The sequence below is a fragment of the Mercenaria mercenaria genome, chromosome 9 (assembly GCF_021730395.1).
Source record: "Mercenaria mercenaria strain notata chromosome 9, MADL_Memer_1, whole genome shotgun sequence".
NCBI lineage: Eukaryota > Metazoa > Mollusca > Bivalvia > Venerida > Veneridae > Mercenaria > Mercenaria mercenaria.
Genome location: NC_069369.1, coordinates 11,722,292 through 11,745,079, shown reverse-complemented (window position 1 = coordinate 11,745,079; position 22,788 = coordinate 11,722,292). Strand labels below are relative to the sequence as shown.

The window sequence follows — 22,788 nt, the reverse complement described above, 5'->3', positions numbered from 1 at the left end:
GGGAAACGACAGTTATTCATGGTGAAGGACCGGTGGACGACGGATACCGTATGCCTCACGGGTCTTCGGCACCACTGATGGCGGTAGTTTGTTCAGATTCAATAATTAGGGGACGGCCATCAGAAAATAAGAGGAGCTTGGACTGGCAGATTTTGCTCAGACTCGTTTCCCCTTTATTTGCGTACATATAAACTTAGTGCGAAACATCCATTTACATATTTTTACAATAAAATTGCAAGCAATTTTGTGCACCTTTGCCAACAATAATTTTAGTTCTTCTGTAATATCATGTAAAAAATAAACATGTATAAATGGATAAAAGGCATGTATGAAACAACAGGCATATTATACACAATAAAAACTTATTACGGTGTAGCCGGTTAAGCACAAAGGTAAAAGTTTTACATTTAGTTTTAATGGGCAACATAAGTACTGCACGAGAAACAATATATATGTGGATATCCTTGCTGGAATAAAAGTATAACAATACTGTCTTTCATTCTGTAGGATATGGAACAAAATGAAATACTTGTAGTTGTTACGAGCGAAGCGAGCGTATTGTTTTGTTTAATATCTAGACCACTCGCTCGCTTAGCTCAGTAGGGAGAGCACAGATCTACGGCTCGCGGGGTCGTGAGTTCGATTCCCTGGCGAGGCGTATGTTCGCAGTGACGATTTCATAAAAGATCACTCGTCCTCCACCTCTGATTCATGTGGGGAAGTTGGCAGTTACTTGCGGAAAACAGGTTTGTACTTGTACTGAATCAAGGAACACTGGTGGGGTTTAATCTTCCATGATATCATTTAATCAATTGTAGCCAAATTACAACATTTTTGTTGTAAAGTGACCTTGGCTGGGAGGCAGTAGTATATCTTATATATTGTAATATTCATTGAGAGAGAAACGAGTAAAATGTCTTATGAGATTTTAGAATATATCTCCTGAATTTTGTTTTCTTTATAACTGAGAAACGAATGCTAATATATATTTAGTTTAATGTTGGAACCGGAATACGTAAGTATTTATTTACTATTCTGACAGCCCCGCCCTGATTTTCTAATGGTCATCACTTTAATAGATATGAATAATTTGATGGCTCCAAGTTTCCTATGAAATATGGTTGTGATTCCAAATTTGTGTAAACATTTCACACTGGGTGACAGAACTATGGAGCACAAATGTATTTTGTCATTATGGAAATTCTCTATTTGTTTAGAAGTTTTTCAGTATTCAGAATGGCTATACGCCAGACCATTTCTTAGGGTGGTCAAGCTCAGCTGTTACATGACTATGAGACTTGGTATTAGTAATAACCGATGATACGCTATTCGTTGTTGTCTTGAGACAACCCCCAAGTTTTGTCCAAAGTACAAAATACATGTGCGTAGACGCATACATATACATTTACGCCGAAAAGGTCTAATATTAACAAACACATGAAAAAGTTAACAAGAAAATGTAAATCAAAAGCATAATATATATATCACCGGTTTCAATGCTTATTACATGAAGTTATTCGCAATTACAGGCATTTTCACGACTATATACCGTTTTTACGGGACGCCCAGATCGTTGAAATACATTTTACATAATGAAATCCATTCCTGTCAATTTGCTACAACAAATGTAGTTAGCGTTCCAAACCGGTTCAGAATAAATGATTTATAATGAAATGGAAAGATAAAAGCTGTAAAGCTAATATGAAAATAAAGCAGTATATAAAAAGTTTCGTGTTCAACTGAATTAAAAGAAAATATTAAGAAACTGTTATCATATGTTTAGATCTTACATGCTTCCATATAGCGAGTGTAATTTATTTGAATTTGCTTAGCGAATTAACTATTTCGCATTGAAAGGGTACTGAAATTCAACCAAATAGTTGACGAACTTGATTGAAATGTCCTTATAGTAAACAGGTATGTTTGTAAATGCCAGTATGCAACTTTTAATTCCGGACAAATGCACACAACACGACTCCGATACTTGACATTCGAAAATACCAAGATGTGAGTTTGAGTAAAAGAGACACACAGAGCTGCCAAAACATTAAAAGGAATAAGTTTATGATACTTGAATGGCTGATAAATTAAAACTACTATGTAACCTTAAAACCGGTATGTGAACATTAATAAATAGTAACAGCAAAACGTGTATGTAACATATTGTATAAAAATATAACAAACCGGTTGCTATTGCGTCTACATAATAAATAAACATAAATCTACAAATTTGGACACAGTACTAGTATAAGTATATAAATGCTGTCAGATTAAGCATTTCAGTACAGTAGAAAGCTAACTCTCTGAATATTGTGCTGATGATTTAAACAGTAGTGGTAAGCCATCTTTTGGATGCGGCATAGGAAACGTTTCAAACTCAGCAATGTCGTTTTCTAGTGACCACTCACATCCTTTCACAAGCTCCAAAGCAAATATCTTTAGCATAAGCCTTGCAAGATCTTTTCCTGCGCATGCGCGACGACCTCCACCAAATGGCAGGTACAAGAATTGATTGTTTTTCACAAAGAAATTTTCCCATCTCTCAGGTTTAAATTCAGTCGCATCTTCAAAGTGTTCTGACACCTCATGGGTGTCTCGTATGGCGTACGTGACAGCCCATCCTTTTGGAACTTGATAACCCTATGAAAATAAAATGTTTCAGAAAAGACATCATATTTTTGTAGGTAGTAAAACACATTATCAAAATAATTATGCAATTTTAGCAACTAATCACATTATTGTTTTATTTGAAAAACCGGTCTCCCAGATTATCCTTTCCGACATAACGCAAGTAATGCAGCATAATTTATATATTATGCAACATGTATTGCAAAGCATAATGTTGCTACGATTCTATTAAGAAAGTTACAATAATAAAACAGCAATAGAACTGATATTACTTACATTTACTTCAAAGGTTTTAATCGCTTTTCTGAATCCACCGCCAACTGGAGGACTCAGTCGTAACAACTCCTTCACCACGTTATTGAGGTAGGTCATTTTGTTCAGCTTCTTAAGGTCAGTGTCTATATTTGTTTCATCAAGAACACCAAACGCTTCAAATTCATCCTTCAATTTTCTTACGACTTCTGGGTGCTTTGCCAACACATAAACAAGAAATGCTGCCGCACTAGAGGTAGTTCCGTGCCCAGCAAAAAGGAGTTCCAGACAGAAGTTCTTCACTCCGCTAATTGTGAGGTCATGTGAACTTCTTGCGTTTAGAATAGTCGTAAGCACGTCAGAGGCATCAGCGTCTTCATGACCTTGTCTGTCTTGAATGACTTCATCGATTTTCTGAAGTAGAATGTCTCTAGCTTGCAGTGCCTGAAATTTAATTTTACTATTAATACTTTAAACGACAAAAATATAAACATAGACATGCGCTGGCAACAAGTCGTGTTAAAATTCAAATAAAGAAGTAAAGCAAATATAATTGCATGCATATCAGTTAAAATAGCAAAAGAAAAATAAGTTATTAGCTCATATCTTAGAAATCTTATCTCAAAAAGAGTAAATTCTGAAGAAATATTCCCGTCGTTATGTCACATTTCAGTCCTGCCTACCGATTGCTAGTTAAGCATGTTCAGTACTGCCAACTGATTGACCGTCATTGTGTCACATTTCAGTGCTGCCAACTGATTGACCGCCACTGTGTCACATTTCAGTACTGCCAACTGATTGATCGTCATTGCGTCACATTTCAGTGCTGCCAACTGATTGATCGTCATTGTGTCACATTTCATTACTGCCAACTGATTGACCGTCATTGTGTCACATTTCAGTGCTGCCAACTGATTGACCGTCATCGTGTCACATTTCAGTACTGCCAACTGATTGACCGTCATTGTGTCACATTTCAGTGCTTCCAACTGACTGACGTCACTGTGTCACATTTCAGTACTGCCAACTGACTGACCGTCACTGTGTCACATTTCAGTACTTCCAACTGATTGACCGTCATTGTGTCACATTTCAGTGCTTCCAACTGACTGACCGTCACTGTGTCACACTTAAATTCTGTCTAACGATTGACAACTATTGTGTCATACTTCGATGTTGTCTACCGATTGACAGTTTCAGTGCTGCCTACCAACTGGCCGTCATTATGTTACACTTCAGTGCTGCCTAACGATTGACCGTCAATGTGTCAAACTTCAGTGCTGCCAAATGACTGACCGTCATTGTGTCATACTTCAATGCTGCATACCGGTTAACAGTTACTGTGTCACACTTCAGTGCTACCAACTGACTAACCGTCATTGTGTCACACTTCAGTGCTGTCTACCGACTAATCGTCATTGTGTAACACTTCAGTGCTGCAACCGGACTTACCGTCATTGTGTCACACTTCAGCGCTGCCTACCAATTGACAGTCAGTGCGTCCCACTTCAGTGCTGTCTATCGATTGACTGCATGTTGTCATATTTCCATGCTGCCTATCAATTAAACGTCATTGTCATATTTCTCAGTGTTTCCTATATATTGTAAGACGGCTGAAAGGAGTTTAGGCTTATATGTCGTTTCCTTAAACTTAATTTTTATACATATAACGTTATATACAACACACGTGTTTATAAGTATGGCATGGGAAAATTAAGTTAATGTAACATACCTTCCTGAATCCAGAGCCTTTGATATCCACTGGAATACAGAAAATATTTGATATGAACGTTTCAAATATCTGCATTAGGTTTTGACATTCTGTCTCATTGCCCTGGAAACCTATCATAAGCCGACAAGAAAGGTCAAAGTTCATAGTCTTAAATTGTTTATAGCCCAGAATCCTCTTCGTTTGGCACCATCTACGTATGTACTTCCGAGTTGTTTCTTGTATAACCGGAAGATATCGAGAAAGTGCGTCAAACGTGAACGCCTTCATTATTGCTCTTTTCTTTGTGATATGGCTATCACCAACTGCATGTGATATAGCACCTTCACCAAGTAAAATACACGTGCTAACCGGCCATTGTGTCTGCACGATAGTGTTTTCACCTCGCAATATTTGTTTTACACCTTCAGCTCCAATAACACGTATTGTGGGTTTTCCAAGTAGATGGGTCTTGTAGACATCTCCGTACTCTTTTCGTCTATTTTCAAAGTAAGCCTTTCCCTGTAAAAAGATATTTTAGCTATTTAGTTTCTGCAGGAAAAATTAACGACATTTTGTAAATAGAGATTTTTTATTAGTTTCAGTGAAAAACCAAGTTCTCTTTCATCTAGTGGTCATACATATTAATAAGGAAATCGTACGCACTTTCTAAATTGTGAATTAGGCAAATATCTTAAACTTACTAATATCAGCATGTGGATAGTCTCCCCAATGAATGGCAAACCGTATCCGCCAGGTGGCAGTGGCAGGCTGCACGTACTATCACGCGTGCTTGTGACGTACCACTTCCAGAGAGTCTTGCACGTTACAAACAACACAAAAGGAATTGCCACGTGACGAAGCATAAACGAGACGATGTATGCTGTGTAAACCATGCCACTGAAATAAATAAAAACATTTGTGTGTAATACAAAAGCAAATCTAATATATATCACTGTCTTTCATGTTAAAGTGTATCGACAGCCATATTTCTAGCTTGATTTTATGATTTTTTTCCTAATAGAAGAGATTGTGGGTGTCAGTGTCCACTACTACGCTCGCCTTCGCGTCACATAAGCAGATTTAACAGCAACTACTGGACAGAATACCCCCGATCTCCACAGATAACTTACGTATAATGATACCCCGTTTTTAGAATAAAATGTTTTTCAGATTGCTGTTAATACGTTCCATAAATCTGAGTTAAAGATTATCAAGTACAGACCCATGTAACACAAGATTACAGCAAACTGTTGTTTTATTTGTAATGCGGACGTATATTACAGTTGAATCTGCTTCGGGGACTCTAGGTTGGCGCATCGTCTGTTTGTCAGTCTGTCCATTTCTTCAAGATCCATAACACTACTACCCATCAACAGACGTTGGTATAACTTGGCACAAAACAGACACCAAACTAAAACTTTAGTCGCGCTTTGTTCCTCAGTTACTTTTTTATTTTTCCGTCGGTCTTTCAATTGTATTATCCGCCATTGAAACCAATACGATAATATCAGAGTAATTTTGTGCGAAACGATGCGCTTCTGTCGGAGGTGTGTCGCTATTGGCCAATCATAAATTGCGTTTAAAAATACCTTATGAATTCTGTTCAGTGGCGTAGCATTCAATTGAAAGACCGTGGAAAAATTTGAAACGTCAAAATCGCGTATTTGAGATGCTACTGAAGATTGTGAGTGGCCCTAGTTCATGTATTTATTTATACTATTTAGTATTTTTTATTGAATTTGACCCTTGCTTGGCTGACAAACATCTTTTAGTCCGTGATTTCGTACCGTTTCGTTGTGCCACATTTCTGTCTACCTGGAACTTGCAGCAGAAAGGCACTCGTTTTCTGATAGATATTTCATGAATGGGAAGGGCTAGAGACTTGGGGTCGGTCTCATTTTGCAGCTACATGTGCACGTGAAATGGTGATAGGTAGTTTGTTTGATTGTCTAGAGAATTTATTTCACAACGGCCCGGGAAGTGAACCCATTGCTCGCAGGCTCGATTCTCGAGATTCCGGCCTTCAGTAGACATATGTATATTTTGATGGGGGCTCATATTTCACTACATATTTTTCATTTTGAACTCATTTAGGATGAAAACAAACATATTTTTTGTCCCAGGTCCGATACTGGTGCCTGTGTATAAAATATATTTTGTTAAAGTACTCAGATTTGATCAATTGTTTGAAATCGTTTTATTATCATACTCTTCATACAAAAGATAACACATAGATCTATACATTTTCAAACGTGTTGCAGACTGTTCTGTTGACACTTCCGTTAGTAGTCACGTGTCAATATATCTAATTGAGTGAAATATGCAGTGTGAACGTGTAGGAAGTACATGTCATTCTGAACACCTTACATGCAATTATGGAACAAATTCCGGACTCTTCAAAATACTACAGATCGCATTAACTACCATTTCTATTTTATTATTGTAGTTTGGTATTCACGGGTTGGTGTTCCATTGAATTTTAAATACATGCATTTCGCAAATTGACACGGCGAATAAGCAAAATAGGCAAAACTGGCATTACGTATTTCGAAAAACAACGTAAAATCCTTTACTCATTTAAAAAAAAAATGTTAATACACTTTGCATAGACACTTTGGTAAAACTGTTGTCTATAATAAAAGATAAAAGGCAAGGAGCACATTGATCTGCTCGAAGAATGTCATGAAATAACATCTTCACTTTATCATTATTGTGATATTATTTCATTATATCCACCAATAGAAACAGAAACTAAATTTAAATTAATGGAAATTTACGGTATAAGAACAAGAACGTCATTATTTGGTAGCGCCAAGGTAAATAGAGAGAAATCTAAAACGGTGACCCCCATTTTTCTTTAAAGTAACAGATAACGATTGAAATTTTGTATGTTAGTTAAAATTTATTCAAAGATTTACAGCTGCAGAAGTGCTTTGAGTAACATCCGTAGCATCAATTACATGAAACTCACGTGCCACTAGTGACAGAATTTAATGAATCACCATCGTAAACAAAATTATACTTCTTTATGAATTTTTCAATATGAATTACTTTTTCTTTCTCACGTATCATGTTTGGTATTGAAATAAAACTTATTATAGACATGAGATGACTCCATGTATAAAGTGTATATCTCATATAACCAGCAGATTAAAAACAAAAACACAACGAGAAAAGCATTTACGTATCAAAATCATTGCATCGGAATAACTTCTGTCAGTAAATTGATTAAAAACACTTCCGATTCAATAGTTTCATAACGTAATTTATTATAGTTTCAATTTAATATTTAACATTAAATATTTGCACTCTAATTGCGATAATTATGCGTTGCCTAGCGATTATTTTCGTACCTTTCCTGAATGCACTAAATTTGAAAACGCAGTCTTTTGTGTAAAACAGTATATGACATAATTCGCGAGGATCCCATTATATTTGCTTCTAATACTCATTCATCTCCAAACCAAAATTTTAAAAATTAATTTTAATTTATTAGATAATCTTTCAGATTTTTTTTTCTCCAGTTGGCAATGGTTGGACTATATTAAAACAATAATTTTGAATCTTTGTATATACAACGGTAGCTAGCAGCTGTTGGGATAAATTCTTTCTTATTAATTGATCAATATGCATTTTGTAAAATAAGTTTTGGTAAATGTATGTAACTGTTCTCCCTCTTTAAATAAAGTCATTATAATTATTTACTATTATTATAATAATTCAAGAAATAAATCTTTGTATCGGGTACAAATTATGAATACTGACACAGTCTATGTAGCCAGACGCTGAAACAACAAAATATAAAGTCTCCGCGATCAATAAATTTGAAAAGGACTTAGAATAACAAATAGAACCAAAAGCATTAAATAAAATAAATAGATTAATTAAATAGTTAATTAATACAAACGGTATAAACTCGCTTACCTATTGATAATTTGATCGGCAGAAATCGACTTGTTGTACAATAAATCATCATCTGCTGTTATGTCCGGTAAGATACTGTTCGACGTATTTCGCCAATTAAAAACCACTGAAATTTCCTTCATTTTTTTCTTTAACAGAAATATAGAAATGTATTAAAATTTTCAAAAACTCGGAAGTGTGATGGAGATGTTGCAGCGCAAAGGAACATCAAAAATGATTTGTTTGTATGAACGATTTTTTTCGCTTTTTATATCGATGTTACCTCAACGACCCCATGACCTGAGATCACTGAAAGTTTGGTACGTAACGTTGATACAGTTAGCCTCCCGTAACCTTAACTTTGGGGGCGAAAAAGGGAGCGAAAAATTTTGGCGCGAAATTTATACGCATACATTAGAAAGAGAAATATTTCATGCGCGCTTGTTATATTGACTTATAATTTAATTCATTACACAAATTGAAGAAGTCTACGATCCAACTTTATGAATGGAACACTGTAAGGAAGTATTGACTATACTTTCAGATTCTTATTAAAGCCTGACAATTATTACGGTCTATAGAAAAGAACAGAACAGAGAACAAAACAGAGCAGAACATGCATTTTATTTGTGGAGATACAGATTAGAAAATACAAATATTCTGCAATAACATGACGTAAAAATTAAGAATACAGAAACATTTTATTGTGGTACGGCCATTTGGCATCGATAATTTTTAAATGGTAGGTGAAATCGACATTTTATTTGATTGTTTAGCATATAAATATTGTTTCAAACCCTTTTAATACTTAAATAATTCCAAATTAGAACGTTTCCATCAGTTCAATTCATTGAGTTCCGTAATGTACTTTACTAAGACCCTTAGTTTCATGGTAAAATACCCAAAACAATCTCTATTTTTTCAGTAAATTTCAGTATTTACAATGAAAAAAAATTAGTGACTAAATTTATGTGAAAAAGATTATTATAGAATTAAAAAAGAAAAAAAATTACAAAAATGTTTCATATGGATCTTTTACTATCACTTTGAATAGCAATTATCCCCAAGGAGCCCCAGTAAACGTAAACCGATAGTAATTGGCCTCATTCCATAACATGTTTTCATTCATTTGGCCTGACCTGACCAGTTCACGGGAGTGACTGAGGTCAGCCTACACTTGTCTTATGTAATGCCATAATGGGTTTGATATTAGCAAAATTCGATCTATCCCGAACTTGACCTCGCGGAGAGTAACAAACAATTTTTAGTATTTAATATCAATCAGGATATTCAGTTCTCATTTATTATACGCCTACGACTATATTACAAAAATAACCTTTTTTGTCATAGAATTTAAACATATAATTATAAAATTTGTCAAATTATTTTATACAAACATCATTTTTCATGAAATATAAATTGAGCCGCACCATGAGAAAACCAACACAGTGCATTTTCGACCAGCATGGATCCATACCAGCCTGCGCATCCTCGCAGTCTGGTCAGGATCCATGCTGTTCACTTTCAAAGCCTATTGCAATTAGAGAAACCGTTAGATTTCTAAAAGTAACTTGGTTACCACTTCTTGGAAGTTCTGTTATTCATTTGACCTTCTAAATAGTAATAGCTAAAATATATCAATAAAAATTAAAATCATTTCTCTTCACGAAACATACAGAGCAGTTTTCACGATATACGTAAATAATAATAATAATAATAATAATAATAATAATAATAACTTCATTTAGAGAGGATAACATATTTGGCTATAGCCAGTCTGACATATGCTCCTCTAACATAATAATGTAAAAAATCATCCTAACATAGACAGTGAAATAAAAGACATGAATCAAAATAATGTAATACTATTATGAACAAAGCCCGCCCGCTTAGCTCAGTAGGGAGAGCGTTGGTCTGCGGATCGCGGGGTCATGAGTTCGATTCCCAGGCGGGGCTTATGTTCTCCGTGACGATTTGATAAAAGACATTGTGTCTGCCATCATTCGTTCTCCACCTCTGATTCACGTGGGGAAGTTGGCAGTTACTTGCGGAGAACAGGTTTGTACTGGTACACAACCCAGGAACACTGGTTAGGTTAACTGCCCGCCGTTACATGACTGAAATACTGTTGAAAAACGGCGTTAAACCCAAACCAAACAAACTATTACGAACAAATTATTTTTAGTGGCATAAACAGTATGTAGTACAATGAACAGAGATTATAATAAGATAAGATTATGTACAAGTGGTGAAAGATAAATGTTATTTGTAATCCGCGCACCAAAACCCTAAAAACTCTTGTGTGAGAAAAGTAAGGGAAAGCGTTAGATTACATTTAAAGAAAAAATATTGTTATTATGTCACATATGTAAAAACAGAAATACATAGACTAAAGGAAAAAAAACACATGATATAAAAATGTGAACAGTGCAGGGCTATTTCACTTTTTGATAAAACATAAAGGGAGAAAAAACAGATAAGAAAGAAAAAAGGAAGAAAAAAATGCTGACAGAATTATCATATGAATTACACGTAACTAATTAGGTAAGATGAGAATAAAACGAAGCAATGCCACAATTTACACTAAGTAAAAAGAAAATCAGAAGAAGATAGGTAGAAAATAATGAAAATGTTTTTTTATAAATGTATATTAGAATGATTTTTCGTGAAACTTTCAATGTCTGAGAAATCAGGAGTTGGTAGAATGAAAAGTATACACATATGAATGATATTGTGGATGGTGGTGGTCAGAGAAATGGAGTGCACAAATCAGGAAGTAAGGAAGTGAACAGCCATAACAGCACACCCTCCTTCCTGAAGCTACCTTACCCATATTGCCGGATACCAGTGCTTAAAGCCTAAAGATGGACAAACAACAACAACATTGAGGTCCCGTTTATTTTAACTGATGTTATTACATTAGTTCATTAAATTTTTATGAATAACGATTTAAGCATTTTAAATAAAACTGTTTAAGTTTATTATTGTAGTCTTTTAGTGTCTGTATCCGAGTATTTATAATTATGTAATATCTTATATGTATATATCGGTGCAATACATGTCACTATAGTAAAAGACTGTCTCATGGCCTTCGGTAATTATGTGATTTTTAAATATGTTTTTCTTATACCGGTAAATGATTGTATTTACCTTAAAAAGCAAAAGGTGGAAAGAAAGTCAAAAGTTAGTTCAAATCACAAATTTAAATAACTTCAAATATTTGCGGTCAAGCAGTAGAATTACATAATTATATCTGATTCATTCCTGCTCGTTCCTTTGTCCGATTATGGTGGGCGCGATTGTTAACAGATGCCCTGTTAAGGTGAAGGTATTTGCCTCGAGGTTACCTGAGTTCATGAGTCAGGGGTCATTATGAAAGGGGACATCTCTTATTATTGAATCGATGGGCGCATTTCACCACAGTTAAGTGAGAGACTGATTGAAAAGAAAGGATGGGTCATTTGTGACCACACTGACCGGATGTTGGGGACATCGCATGCATTGAATAAATAACTAAACAGGGGTCACTTATGGTAACTCAGTACATGACGAATGTTATCTTACAGATTGAATTATCGTCAATGCCTCTCCGGACTGTGAAAGGAAAAAATTTCTTTTTAAATAGAATATTAGGATGGGCTGTTGAGTGTGTATGTGTGCGTGTGCGTGTGTGTATTTTTTTTGGGTGGGGGGGGGGGGGCGGGGGGCTTTGGGTGGGGTGAAGAGTTGAATGCAAGTACGCGCACGTGTAGTAAACCTATACAGAATAATAAGCGAACGTGTCGATTTTAAATCAAATGTACTGCTTTGTTTAAACAACAAAATATATTACGATCACGTACGTCTTTCGATGAAAATTTTACAGTAATAGAATTTTTTCTTTGAAATTTTTGTGTAACTTTTTGCAAGAATTATTATCTTTTTTATTATTTTTGGCAGCTAAATAGAGAATGACCAAAGATATTTTACACGAAGTTTTGTTGACAGATGATCAGTTTCCTTTAGCTGTAAGCCAGGTGCAAAAATGGTTTAGAATAAAAAATATATTGTCAGCCAAGACCCTATTCAATGCACGGTATTACACAGTATGTTTATGATTTACTGATACAGCCGCGGGCTATGGTTTGTCAGACGGAAACTGGAGTACCAATCGTAAGTTGTATTTTCAAGAAGCATTTTCACGGGATATCTTCCATAAAGTGGTAATGCTATTTGACTACGAAATGACGGTCGTGAGTTCGAGTCCCCGTTCCTCCAACTAATAATTATTAATACTGAGATAAGTGTTACGTTTGACTAGATTCTAGACTATGGTTTTTTTTATGATTTTTTTTAAATTGTGAATGTAGCCAGTCTATATCCTATGTCCAATATCATAGACTGATAATATTACAATAAGTTCTCTGAGAAAAACTTTATAATAGACTGGCATTTGTCACTATTACATAGATTAAAAGAAATATTGCAAAAGTTTAAATTTTGTGACAAATTCTTTATTATCAGACTAGTGGCTAGTCTAGTGGCTAGTTGTGGATGCTTTTCACCCTGATCGCTTGATCGCTAAATAAGCAGGGAAGCTTCTGGAATTTGGGCGTCCTCAGTATCTTACACTATCATCCAAACAGAATTACTAAAAAACTTCTGGAGGTTATCGGTGGCACGCACGCACGCACGCACGCACGCACGCAAATGATTTGGAAACAGACAATACATTAGAAATCAGATTTCCGAAGTTTTCCACAAGAAATACATGTTTAAAGATGCAATGTTCTGAATTTGGACTTTACATCATGTATAATACAAAATCTACTCACACGTATTTATTCCCGTCAAATAAGACATTGTGCATTGCATCAGGACTTCACAATGTCGTGACGACACAATATCTATAGTTTCAAATGTTTTTACATCTTATAACGTCGGAGCTCGTGTAGGTATTTATATATAGCTATATCTTTATTGAATTATAAGGATGTCCGATTATTTATAATTAATAGTCTTTCGCATTTTAGATCTAGTGTAGTTCTAGTTCCAGACAAGTGAAAAATAAAAATGATATTTTACTGCTTTGAAACATTGAACATATCATTTTTACTTCACTGATATATATGTAGATCTATTTCAGTATTTCACTGAAAAACAAATCAGAGAGAGGATATTTGTTTGTTTTAGGTTTACAATAATCAAGTGAATAGCAGATGTACTATGTTAAAATTCTGGTGTTTACGAGTGAAAGATATTTCGATCTTACATGTAAAACAGACGCATATTCTGCTCATTTCATTTTTTCACATTGTATTACCAAATTACGTATTCTTTTACAATTTTCTACGTCGTGCCAAATGAAAAAATATGAATATGTTTTCTCGTACTTACGAAAAGGGATCTCGAAATAACGAGAAGAGATCTCATAATAGTTTTCTCGTAAAAGATCTTGACATTATGAGAAATATCTCGTGATCCTGAGAAAATTATCTCGTTATAACGAAAAAATGTTCAAACCCTTGAATCCTAAACTCAATAGGGATCAGCTGCTGACAAGGCCAATGGCTCTATAAAGTCTGAAGGGTCTAGACCGAATGGTTCTGAAGTTACTGATCAGACAACGTTTTCAATGTTAACTGCCCCTGTGATCTTGACCTTTGACTTATTGTGCCCATATATATTTTGTTGTTATTTTCGAGACATTTTTTCGTTAAAACGAAATCTTTTTTTTTCGTTATTACCAGATAATTGTCATTTAATTTCAAGATCGTTTTCTCGTAATTACTGAATCCTTTCTCGTTATTTCTAGATGAGTATCTCGTATTTACAAGATCTTTTTCCGTAATTACGCGATAACAGGTTCAATAAATACTTTTCATCTGACACGATGGGGTATAGTTTTATATTTGTGTATTTCCGAAAGAATTTCCAGTTATTTACAATTTATATTCATTCGCGTTCACAAACACGTACAATATTTGAAACAGTGAAAGTTTCAAATAAAATCAGGGTTATATTTCAATAAAGCAATGGAAAACACGAAAAAAAAGGTTTATTATCCACTGTAAGCGTATAATATACTAGAACATTAATAAGCGTTCGCTAAAAATACGATCGAATGTTTTAATTAAGGCACATGGGTATATAGCGCTTGTCAACCCGGATGCGAACGGTACTTCTTGTTTTTACAGAAATCAATACCGGCTTTCTCAGAAAGGGACGTACCCATGACTAAATAAGACAGTTACAGTTTCGCTATACAGTTTAGCAAAAAAGCAAATGTATTTTTGTGTTTCACCCGTGATGAACCACCTCGACCTGATTATTTATTATTAGTCTCAGGTTTGGCTCGGGCCCAGATGTTGCGCAACTGACCGATAGTTCAACCACCTAACCTTTTGCTCTTCATAGTTTATAGTAACTTAATCATATAAGCATACCAAGGTCACGATGAAAACAAACACTTTGCAGGTTAATATAGATACAGGATGTCATATTTGTAGCAATAGTGATAGAGTGTCATATCTATTTTCCTTATTTACCAATTTTTTGTCCAGTTCTTGGCCTAATTGGCAAATATTAATAGATTCTTCAAATTATTGTTCTGAACACTACGGCGATATATTTGGTTTATGGGTAAGAGTCAAATTATATTCCATATTGTACTGTGCAACTTTAATAATCTTTTTATTCTATGCTTATCAGCGTTCACTAAGGCTGAGATGTTGGCTATTATCTGGAACAACTGATACGTATTAGACCTTCCTGCTATGTTACAACCACATTTGTAATAAAAACCAGATTTGTAATAATTATAACATTTCTCGTTTTTATTACAAAAGTGGTTGCAAAGGTTCAACCACATTTGTAATAACCAGAATTGTAATAAAAATCGCAAACACTTTTTTCGAGAGATGTGTTTTCCCACGTGATATTCATGCTTATGCAAGCGTTATTAAGCACGTGCAGGTCGAATTGAACTGTCCTGGGTCATTTAAGACTCCAAATGTTTTACCTGAAATCCTTGTTCATGGACATATTTTACTTTAGAAAATTATTACATTTCTCGTTTTTATTACAAAAGTGGTTGCAAAGGTTAAACCACATTTGTAATAACCAGATTTGTTATAAAAATCGCAAACATTTTTTTCGGGAGATGTGTTTTCCCACGTGATATTCAAGCTTATGCATGCGTTATTAAGCACGTGCAGGTCGAATTAAACTGTCATGGGTCAAATAAGACTCCAAATGTTTTACCTGAAATCCTTGTTCATGGACATATATTATATTTTAGAAAATTATTACATTTCTCGTTTTTATTACAAAAGTGGTTGCAAAGGTTCAACCACATTTGTAATAACCAGATTTGTAATAAAAGTCGCAAACTTTTCTTTTCCGGAGATGTGTTTTCCCACGGGATATTCAAGCTTATGCATGCGTTATTAAGCACGAGCAGGTCGAATTAAACTGTCCTGAGTCATTTAAGACTCCAAATGTTTTACCTGAAATCCCTGTTCATGGACATATTTTACTTTAAAAAATTATTACATTTCTCGTTTTTATTACAAAAGTGGTTGCAAAGATTCAACCACATTTGTAATAACCAGATTTGTAATAAAAATCGCAAACACATTTTGCGAGAGATGTGTTTTCCCACGTGATATTCAAGCTTATGCAAGCGTTATTAAGCACGTGCAGGTCGAATTGAACTGTCCTGGGTCATTTAAGACTCCAAATGTTTTACCTGAATTCCTTGTTCATGGACATATTTTACTTTAGAAAATTATTACATTTCTCGTTTTTATTACAAAGGTGGTTGCAAAGGTTCAACCACATTTGTAATAACCAGATTTGTAATAAAAATCGGGAACATTTTTTTTCGGAAGATGTGTTTTCCCACGTGATATTCAAGCTTATGCATGCGTTATTAAGCACGTGCTGGTCGAATTAAACTGTCATTGGTCATTTAAGACTCCAAATGTTTTACCTGAAATCCTTGTTCATGGACATATTTTACTTTAGAAAATTATTACATTTCTCGTTTTTATTACAAAAGTGGTTGCAAAGATTCAACCACATTTGTAATAACCAGGTTTGTAATAAAAGTCGCAAACTTTTCTTTTCCAGAGATGTGTTTTCCCACGGGATATTCAAGCTTATGCATGCGTTATTAAGCACGTGCAGGTCGAATTAAACTGTCCTGAGTCATTTAAGACTCCAAATGTTTTACCTGAAATCCTTGTTCATGGACATATTTTACTTTAAAAAATTATTACATTCCTCGTTTTTATTACAAACGTGGTTGCAAAGGTTCAACCACATTTGTAATAACCAGATTTGTAATAAAAATCGCAAACACTTTTTTTCGAGAGATGTGTTTTCCCACGTGATATTCAAGCCTATGCATGCGTTATTAAGCACGTGCAGGTCGAATTAAACTGTCATGGGTCATTTAAGACTCCAAACGTTTTACCTGAAATCCTTGTTCATGGACGTATTTTACTTTAAAAAATTATTACATTTCTTTTTTTTTTATTACAAAAGTGGTTGCAAAGGTTCAACCACATTTGTAATAACAAGATTTGTAATAAAAATCGCAAACACCTTTTTCGAGAGATGTGTTTTCCCCAATTGATATTCAAGCTTATGCATACGTGATTAAGCACCTGCAGGTCGAACTAAACTGTCATGGGTCATTTAAGACTCCAAATGTTTTACCCGAAATCCTTGTTCATGGACATATTTTATTTCAGAAAATTATTACATTTCTCGTTTTTATTACAAAAGCAGTTGCAAAGGTTCAACCACATTTGTAATAACCAGATTTGTAATAAAAATCGCAAACTTTTTTTTTCAGGAGATGTGTTTTCCCACGTGACATTCATGCTTATGCATGCGTTATTAAGCACGTGCAGGTCGAATTGAACTGTCCTGGATCATTTAAGACTCCAAATGTTTTACCTGAATTCCTTGTTCATGGACATATTTTACTTTAGAAAATTATTACATTTCTCGTTTTTATTACAAAGGTGGTTGCAAAGGTTCAACCACAGTTGTAATAACCAGATTTGTAATAAAAATCGCAAACATTTTTTTTCGGGAGATGTGTTTTCCCACGTGATATTCAAGCTTATGCATGCGTTATTAAGCACGTGCTGGTCGAATTAAACTGTCATGGGTCATTTAAGACTCCAAATGTTTTACCTGAAATCCTTGTTCATAGACATATTTTACTTTAGAAAATTATTACATTTCTCGTTTTTATTACAAAAGTGGTTGCAAAGATTCAACCACATTTGTAATAACCAGGTTTGTAATAAAAGTCGCAAACTTTTCTTTTCCAGAGATGTGTTTTCCCACGGGATATTCAAGCTTATGCATGCGTTATTAAGCACGTGCTGGTCGAATTAAACTGTCCTGAGTCATTTAAGACTCCAAATGTTTTACCTGAAATCCTTGTTCATGGACATATTTTACTTTAAAAAATTATTACATTTCTCGTTTTTATTACAAACGTGGTTGCAAAGGTTCAACCACATTTGTAATAACCAGATTTGTAATAAAAATCGCAAACACCTTTTTCGAGAGATGTGTTTTCCCCAATTGATATTCAAGCTTATGCGTACGTTATTAAGCACCTGCAGGTCGAACTAAACTGTCATGGGTCATTTAAGACTCCAAATGTTTTACATGAAATTCTTGTTCATGGACATATTTTATTTCAGAAAATTATTATATTTCTCGTTTTTATTACAAAAGCAGTTGCAAAGGTTCAACCACATTTGTAATAACCAGATTTGTAATAAAAATCGCAAACTTTTTTTTTCGGGAGATGTGTTTTCCCACGTGACATTCAAGCTTATGCATGCGTTATTAAGCACGTGCTGGTCGAATTAAACTGTCCTGGGTTTTTTAAGACTCCAAATGTTTTACCTGAAATCCTTGTTCAGGGACATATTTTACTTTAAAAAATTATTACATTTCTCGTTGTTATTACAAAAGTGGTTGCAAAGGTTCAACCACATTTGTAATAACCAGATTTGTAATAAAAAACGCAAACTTTTTTTTCGGGAGATGTGTTTTCCCACGTGATATTCATGCTTATGCAAGCGTTATTAAGCACGTGCAGGTCGAATTGAACTGTCCTGGGTCATTTAAGACTCCAAATGTTTTACCTGAAATCCTTGTTCATGGACATATTTTACTTTAGAAAATTATTACATTTCTCGTTTTTATTACAAAAGGGGTTGCAAAGGTTCAACCACATTTGTAATAACCAGATTTGTAATAAAAATCGGAAACATTTTTTTTCGGGAGATGTTTTCCCACGTGATATTCAAGCTTATGCATGCGTTATTAAGCGCGTGCAGGTTGAATTGAACTCTCTTGGGTCATTTAAGTACTCCAAATGTATTACCTGAAATCTCTGTATAAATATTTGTCCTAAGACACTGAACTGGCATTTTTAAAGGTTCTAGCTTGATAGAAGATGTCGGAAAATAGTTATGAATCTGGTCCAGAAATTCTGATGTATATTTATCTTTTCAAACAAATTTTACATGCCAAAAGGCCTGTAAACAAAAGCCATTTCATATCAGCAGGTTTTAGGGGATTCTTTATGTAAACTTATTCGTACCTATATATCACACATGCGCAAAATAATTTCTGTAGGTACTAATTCCTCAAAATTTCATAAATACCATCTACTTTTAATTCTAAATGACCATAATCCCGTTGTAAACAGTTGTCGTCTTGGGGTATTCAAGATCATCTTTAGTGAAAGGTCGTTTTTGCATTAAGCCTATACTCTTACAGCTTACCTGACACATGGACATAGACACTAACACCAATGGCAAATATTGGACTTCAGCAGAATCATTTGATATAGGAAATAATCAAATAACAAGCTTATTAAGATTTAGCTAAATTTATTAGGTCTATATCCTTAAGACCTTTTAAAGACACATACTCACAAATAACGCAAAATTACACAACAAGTATCGTAGTATCGTAAGCAGGCATGAAGTAAGGGACAATGCTACAAAATCAGGGTTACAACATAGCTTTTAGTATCAGTCAAGTCAGTGTCTTTGACTCTAATGACCCCAACACCTAACGTCTTCCACGATTCACGTGCTGAGTCAAAGCAGGCGACAGATGCAAATAGTTACAGACACACATACGCACGAACATTTACACACACGCACACGAACGCGCACACGCACACGGACAACCTGGCAGAAATAAATATATAAAAAGAAAAAAAAATTCATAACAGAGTTGTGGGGGAAATCATTACTAGTGTAAAGTGTTATACTTAGAATTTTTAGATTAAAGTTATTGTTTATGGTATCTCTGTTACTTTGAAAGCTATTGATTTGAAACTTAAAATATTTCTTTAATATCAAAGATTACACTAGTAGAAACAATCTCCATAACCCCTAATAGAAGAGAGAGTTATGCTTCGTTTGCACCGACAACCTTTATGGTACAGGTTTATATAAAGTTCAATTTATCAGTAACTTTCAAAGGTATTGACTGGAAACTGAAATTGGATCTCTACTGTAACACTTTACACTAGTAATGATTTCCCCAACAACTCTGTTATGAGTTTTTTTTCTTTTTACATATCTATGCCACATTTTAAGTTAGATTTTGTTACATATTAAAGTATTGTTAAACTCTCATGTATATTTCTACCAGCCAGGTTGTGCGTGTGCGTGTGCGTGTGTGTAAATGTTCGTGTGTGTGTGTCTGTAACTATTTGCATCTGTCGCCTGCTTTGACTCAGCACGTGAATCGTGGAAGACGTTAGGTGTTGGGGTCATTAAAGTCAAAGACACTGACTTGACTGATACTAAAGGCTATGTTGGAACCCTGATTTTGTTGCATTGTCCCTTATTTCATGCCTGCTTACGATACTACGATACTTGTTGTGTAATTTTGCGTTATTTGTGAGCATGTGTCTTTAAAGGGTCTAAAGGATATAGACCTAATAAATTTAGCTAAATCTTAATAAGCTTGTTTTTTGATTATTTCCTATATCAAATGATTCTGCTGAAGTCCAATATTTGCCATTGGTGTTAGTGTCTATGTCCATGTGTCAGGTAAGCTGTAAGAGTATAGGCTTAATGCAAAAACGACCTTTCACTAAAGATGATCTTGAATACCCCAAGATGACAACTGTTTACAACGGGATTATGGTCATTTAGAATTAAAAGTAGATGGTATTTATGAAATTTTGAGGAATTAATCCCTACAGAAATTATTTGCGCATGTGTGATATACGAGGGGCGTTTCAAATGTAATGCAACTGGGGTGATATAAGGCGCACGTTTGATAAATTTTAAATTATGTACGCGTCATACCGTCAAAGTAATCCTCCTTGTTACGTACACAAAGTTTCAAACGTTTAATCCAGTTCTTAAAGGCATCTTCATACTCATTTTAGGTATACCCAACATGCACTGATAAACAGCGAACCCCAAGGCCTGTCGGGACCTATACCGTCTACCAGCTAAATGTTTTGTTTTTCAATTAAGGGAACAAGAAATAGTCACACGGGGCTAGGTCTGGGGAATATGGTGCATGTGGAAGAACTCGAACCCTTTCCTTGTTCAAAAACGAGGTCACAATAGCAGACTCATACGCAGGGGCGTCGTCATGCAACAAGGATAGGTGCTTAAAGCCAGTGTGTGGACGACGTTTGAAACATTGCTTTTTAAGTTTCTTCAACACTTTTTCTTTATAAAGTATACCAGTCACAGATTTTCTATTTGGTACAATCGGTTGCATAATAGGGCCACGTATATCAAAGAAGATAACAAACATTGCTTTCTTAGCACTTATCAATCTTTTGGCAATTGAGGGGCGGCGACAGTTTTTGGTAGCCCATATTTTGTTGTTTATTTTTCTGGTAGGCTCGAAAAAGTGAACCCATGTCTCATCTCCAGTAATAATGTCAGAAAACTGCTTTCTTTGATATTTTGGAAACATTTTAAGAAGTTTTCTTGCGGTTTCAAGTCGGACATGCTTTTGCTTGTCTGACAACAAATGAGGGATCCATCTAGCTGTAATTTTTAAATTACGTTTTAGAATGCGGAATACGCTTGCGGCTGAAATACCAACTCTACTAGCTATCTGATGAACAGTTAGTCTGGCGTCAGACTTAACCACATCACATACTTTGTTAACCATAGTGTTAGAAGTAGCACTACAAGGACGTCCCGAATTTGGTGCACATTAATGGAGTCACAACCGCTATTAAACTTCTTAATCCACCTCGTGACGGTGGCATACGACACTTCATTCTGTCCATGAACAACACACAATTCGTCAAAAATCTCCTTCGCTGATACGCTAAGCTGGCATCGAGTCTTTATATAACCTCGAATTTCAGCTGCCTTTACACTTCTCTTGCCAACCATTTTACTATAGTATCAATGAGTATATGTTGCGTTTATCACTGTATTAGCGATAATACTGCGTGTACACCTGTAAATGTAGTATATCTGTGTAGAGAATGGATGTCTCGCTATATCGGTACAATTTTCAAGAAAATCCCGTGCAAGGCGAGGCCGCACGATAATCAGTTGCATTACTTTTGAAATGCCCCTCGTATAGCTACGAATTAGCTTACATAAAGAATCCACTAAAACCTGCTGAGATGAAATGGCTTTTGTTTACAGGCCTTTTGGCAAGTAAAATTTTTTTGCAAAGATAATATACGTAAGAATTTCTGGATTAGATTCATAACTATTTTCCGACATCTTCCATCAAGCTAGAACCTTTAAAAATGCCAGTTCAGTGTCTTCGGACAAATATTTATACAGAGATTTCAAGTAATACATTCCGAGTTTCTTAAATGACCCAAGAGAGTTCAATTCCACCTGCACGTGCTTAATAACGCATGCATAAGCTTGAATATCACGTGGGAAAACACATCTCCGGAAAAGAAAAGTTTATGTTTTTATTACAAATCTGGTTATTACAAATGTGGTTGAACCTTTGCAACCACTTTTGTAATAAAAACGAGAAATGTAATATTTTTTTAAAGTAAAATATGTCCATGAACAGGGATTTCAGGTAAAACATTTGGAGTCTTAAATGACTCAGGACAGTTTAATTCGACCTGCTCGTGCTTAATAACGTATGCATAAGCTTGAATATCACGTGGGAAAACACATCTCCGGAAAAGTAAAGTTTGCGATTTTTATTACAAATCTGGTTATTACAAATGTGGTTGAACCTTTACAACCACTTTTGTAATAAAAACGAGAAATGTAATAATTTTCTAAAGTAAATATGTC

General features: G+C 34.8%; 1 protein-coding gene across 1 annotated transcript; it reads right to left on the bottom strand.

Annotated features, from left to right (window-relative positions):
• Positions 1-2,295: 2,295 nt before the first annotated feature.
• Positions 2,296-21,906, bottom strand: LOC123547690 (cytochrome P450 26A1-like). The gene is made up of 5 exons (XM_053550400.1): positions 21,665-21,906; positions 5,293-5,488; positions 4,613-5,110; positions 2,905-3,324; positions 2,296-2,640 (listed from the first exon to the last, which is right to left on the bottom strand). Exons 1-5 carry the CDS (start codon positions 21,904-21,906, stop codon positions 2,296-2,298), a joined length of 1,701 nt encoding a protein of 566 aa, XP_053406375.1.
• Positions 21,907-22,788: the final 882 nt, after the last annotated feature.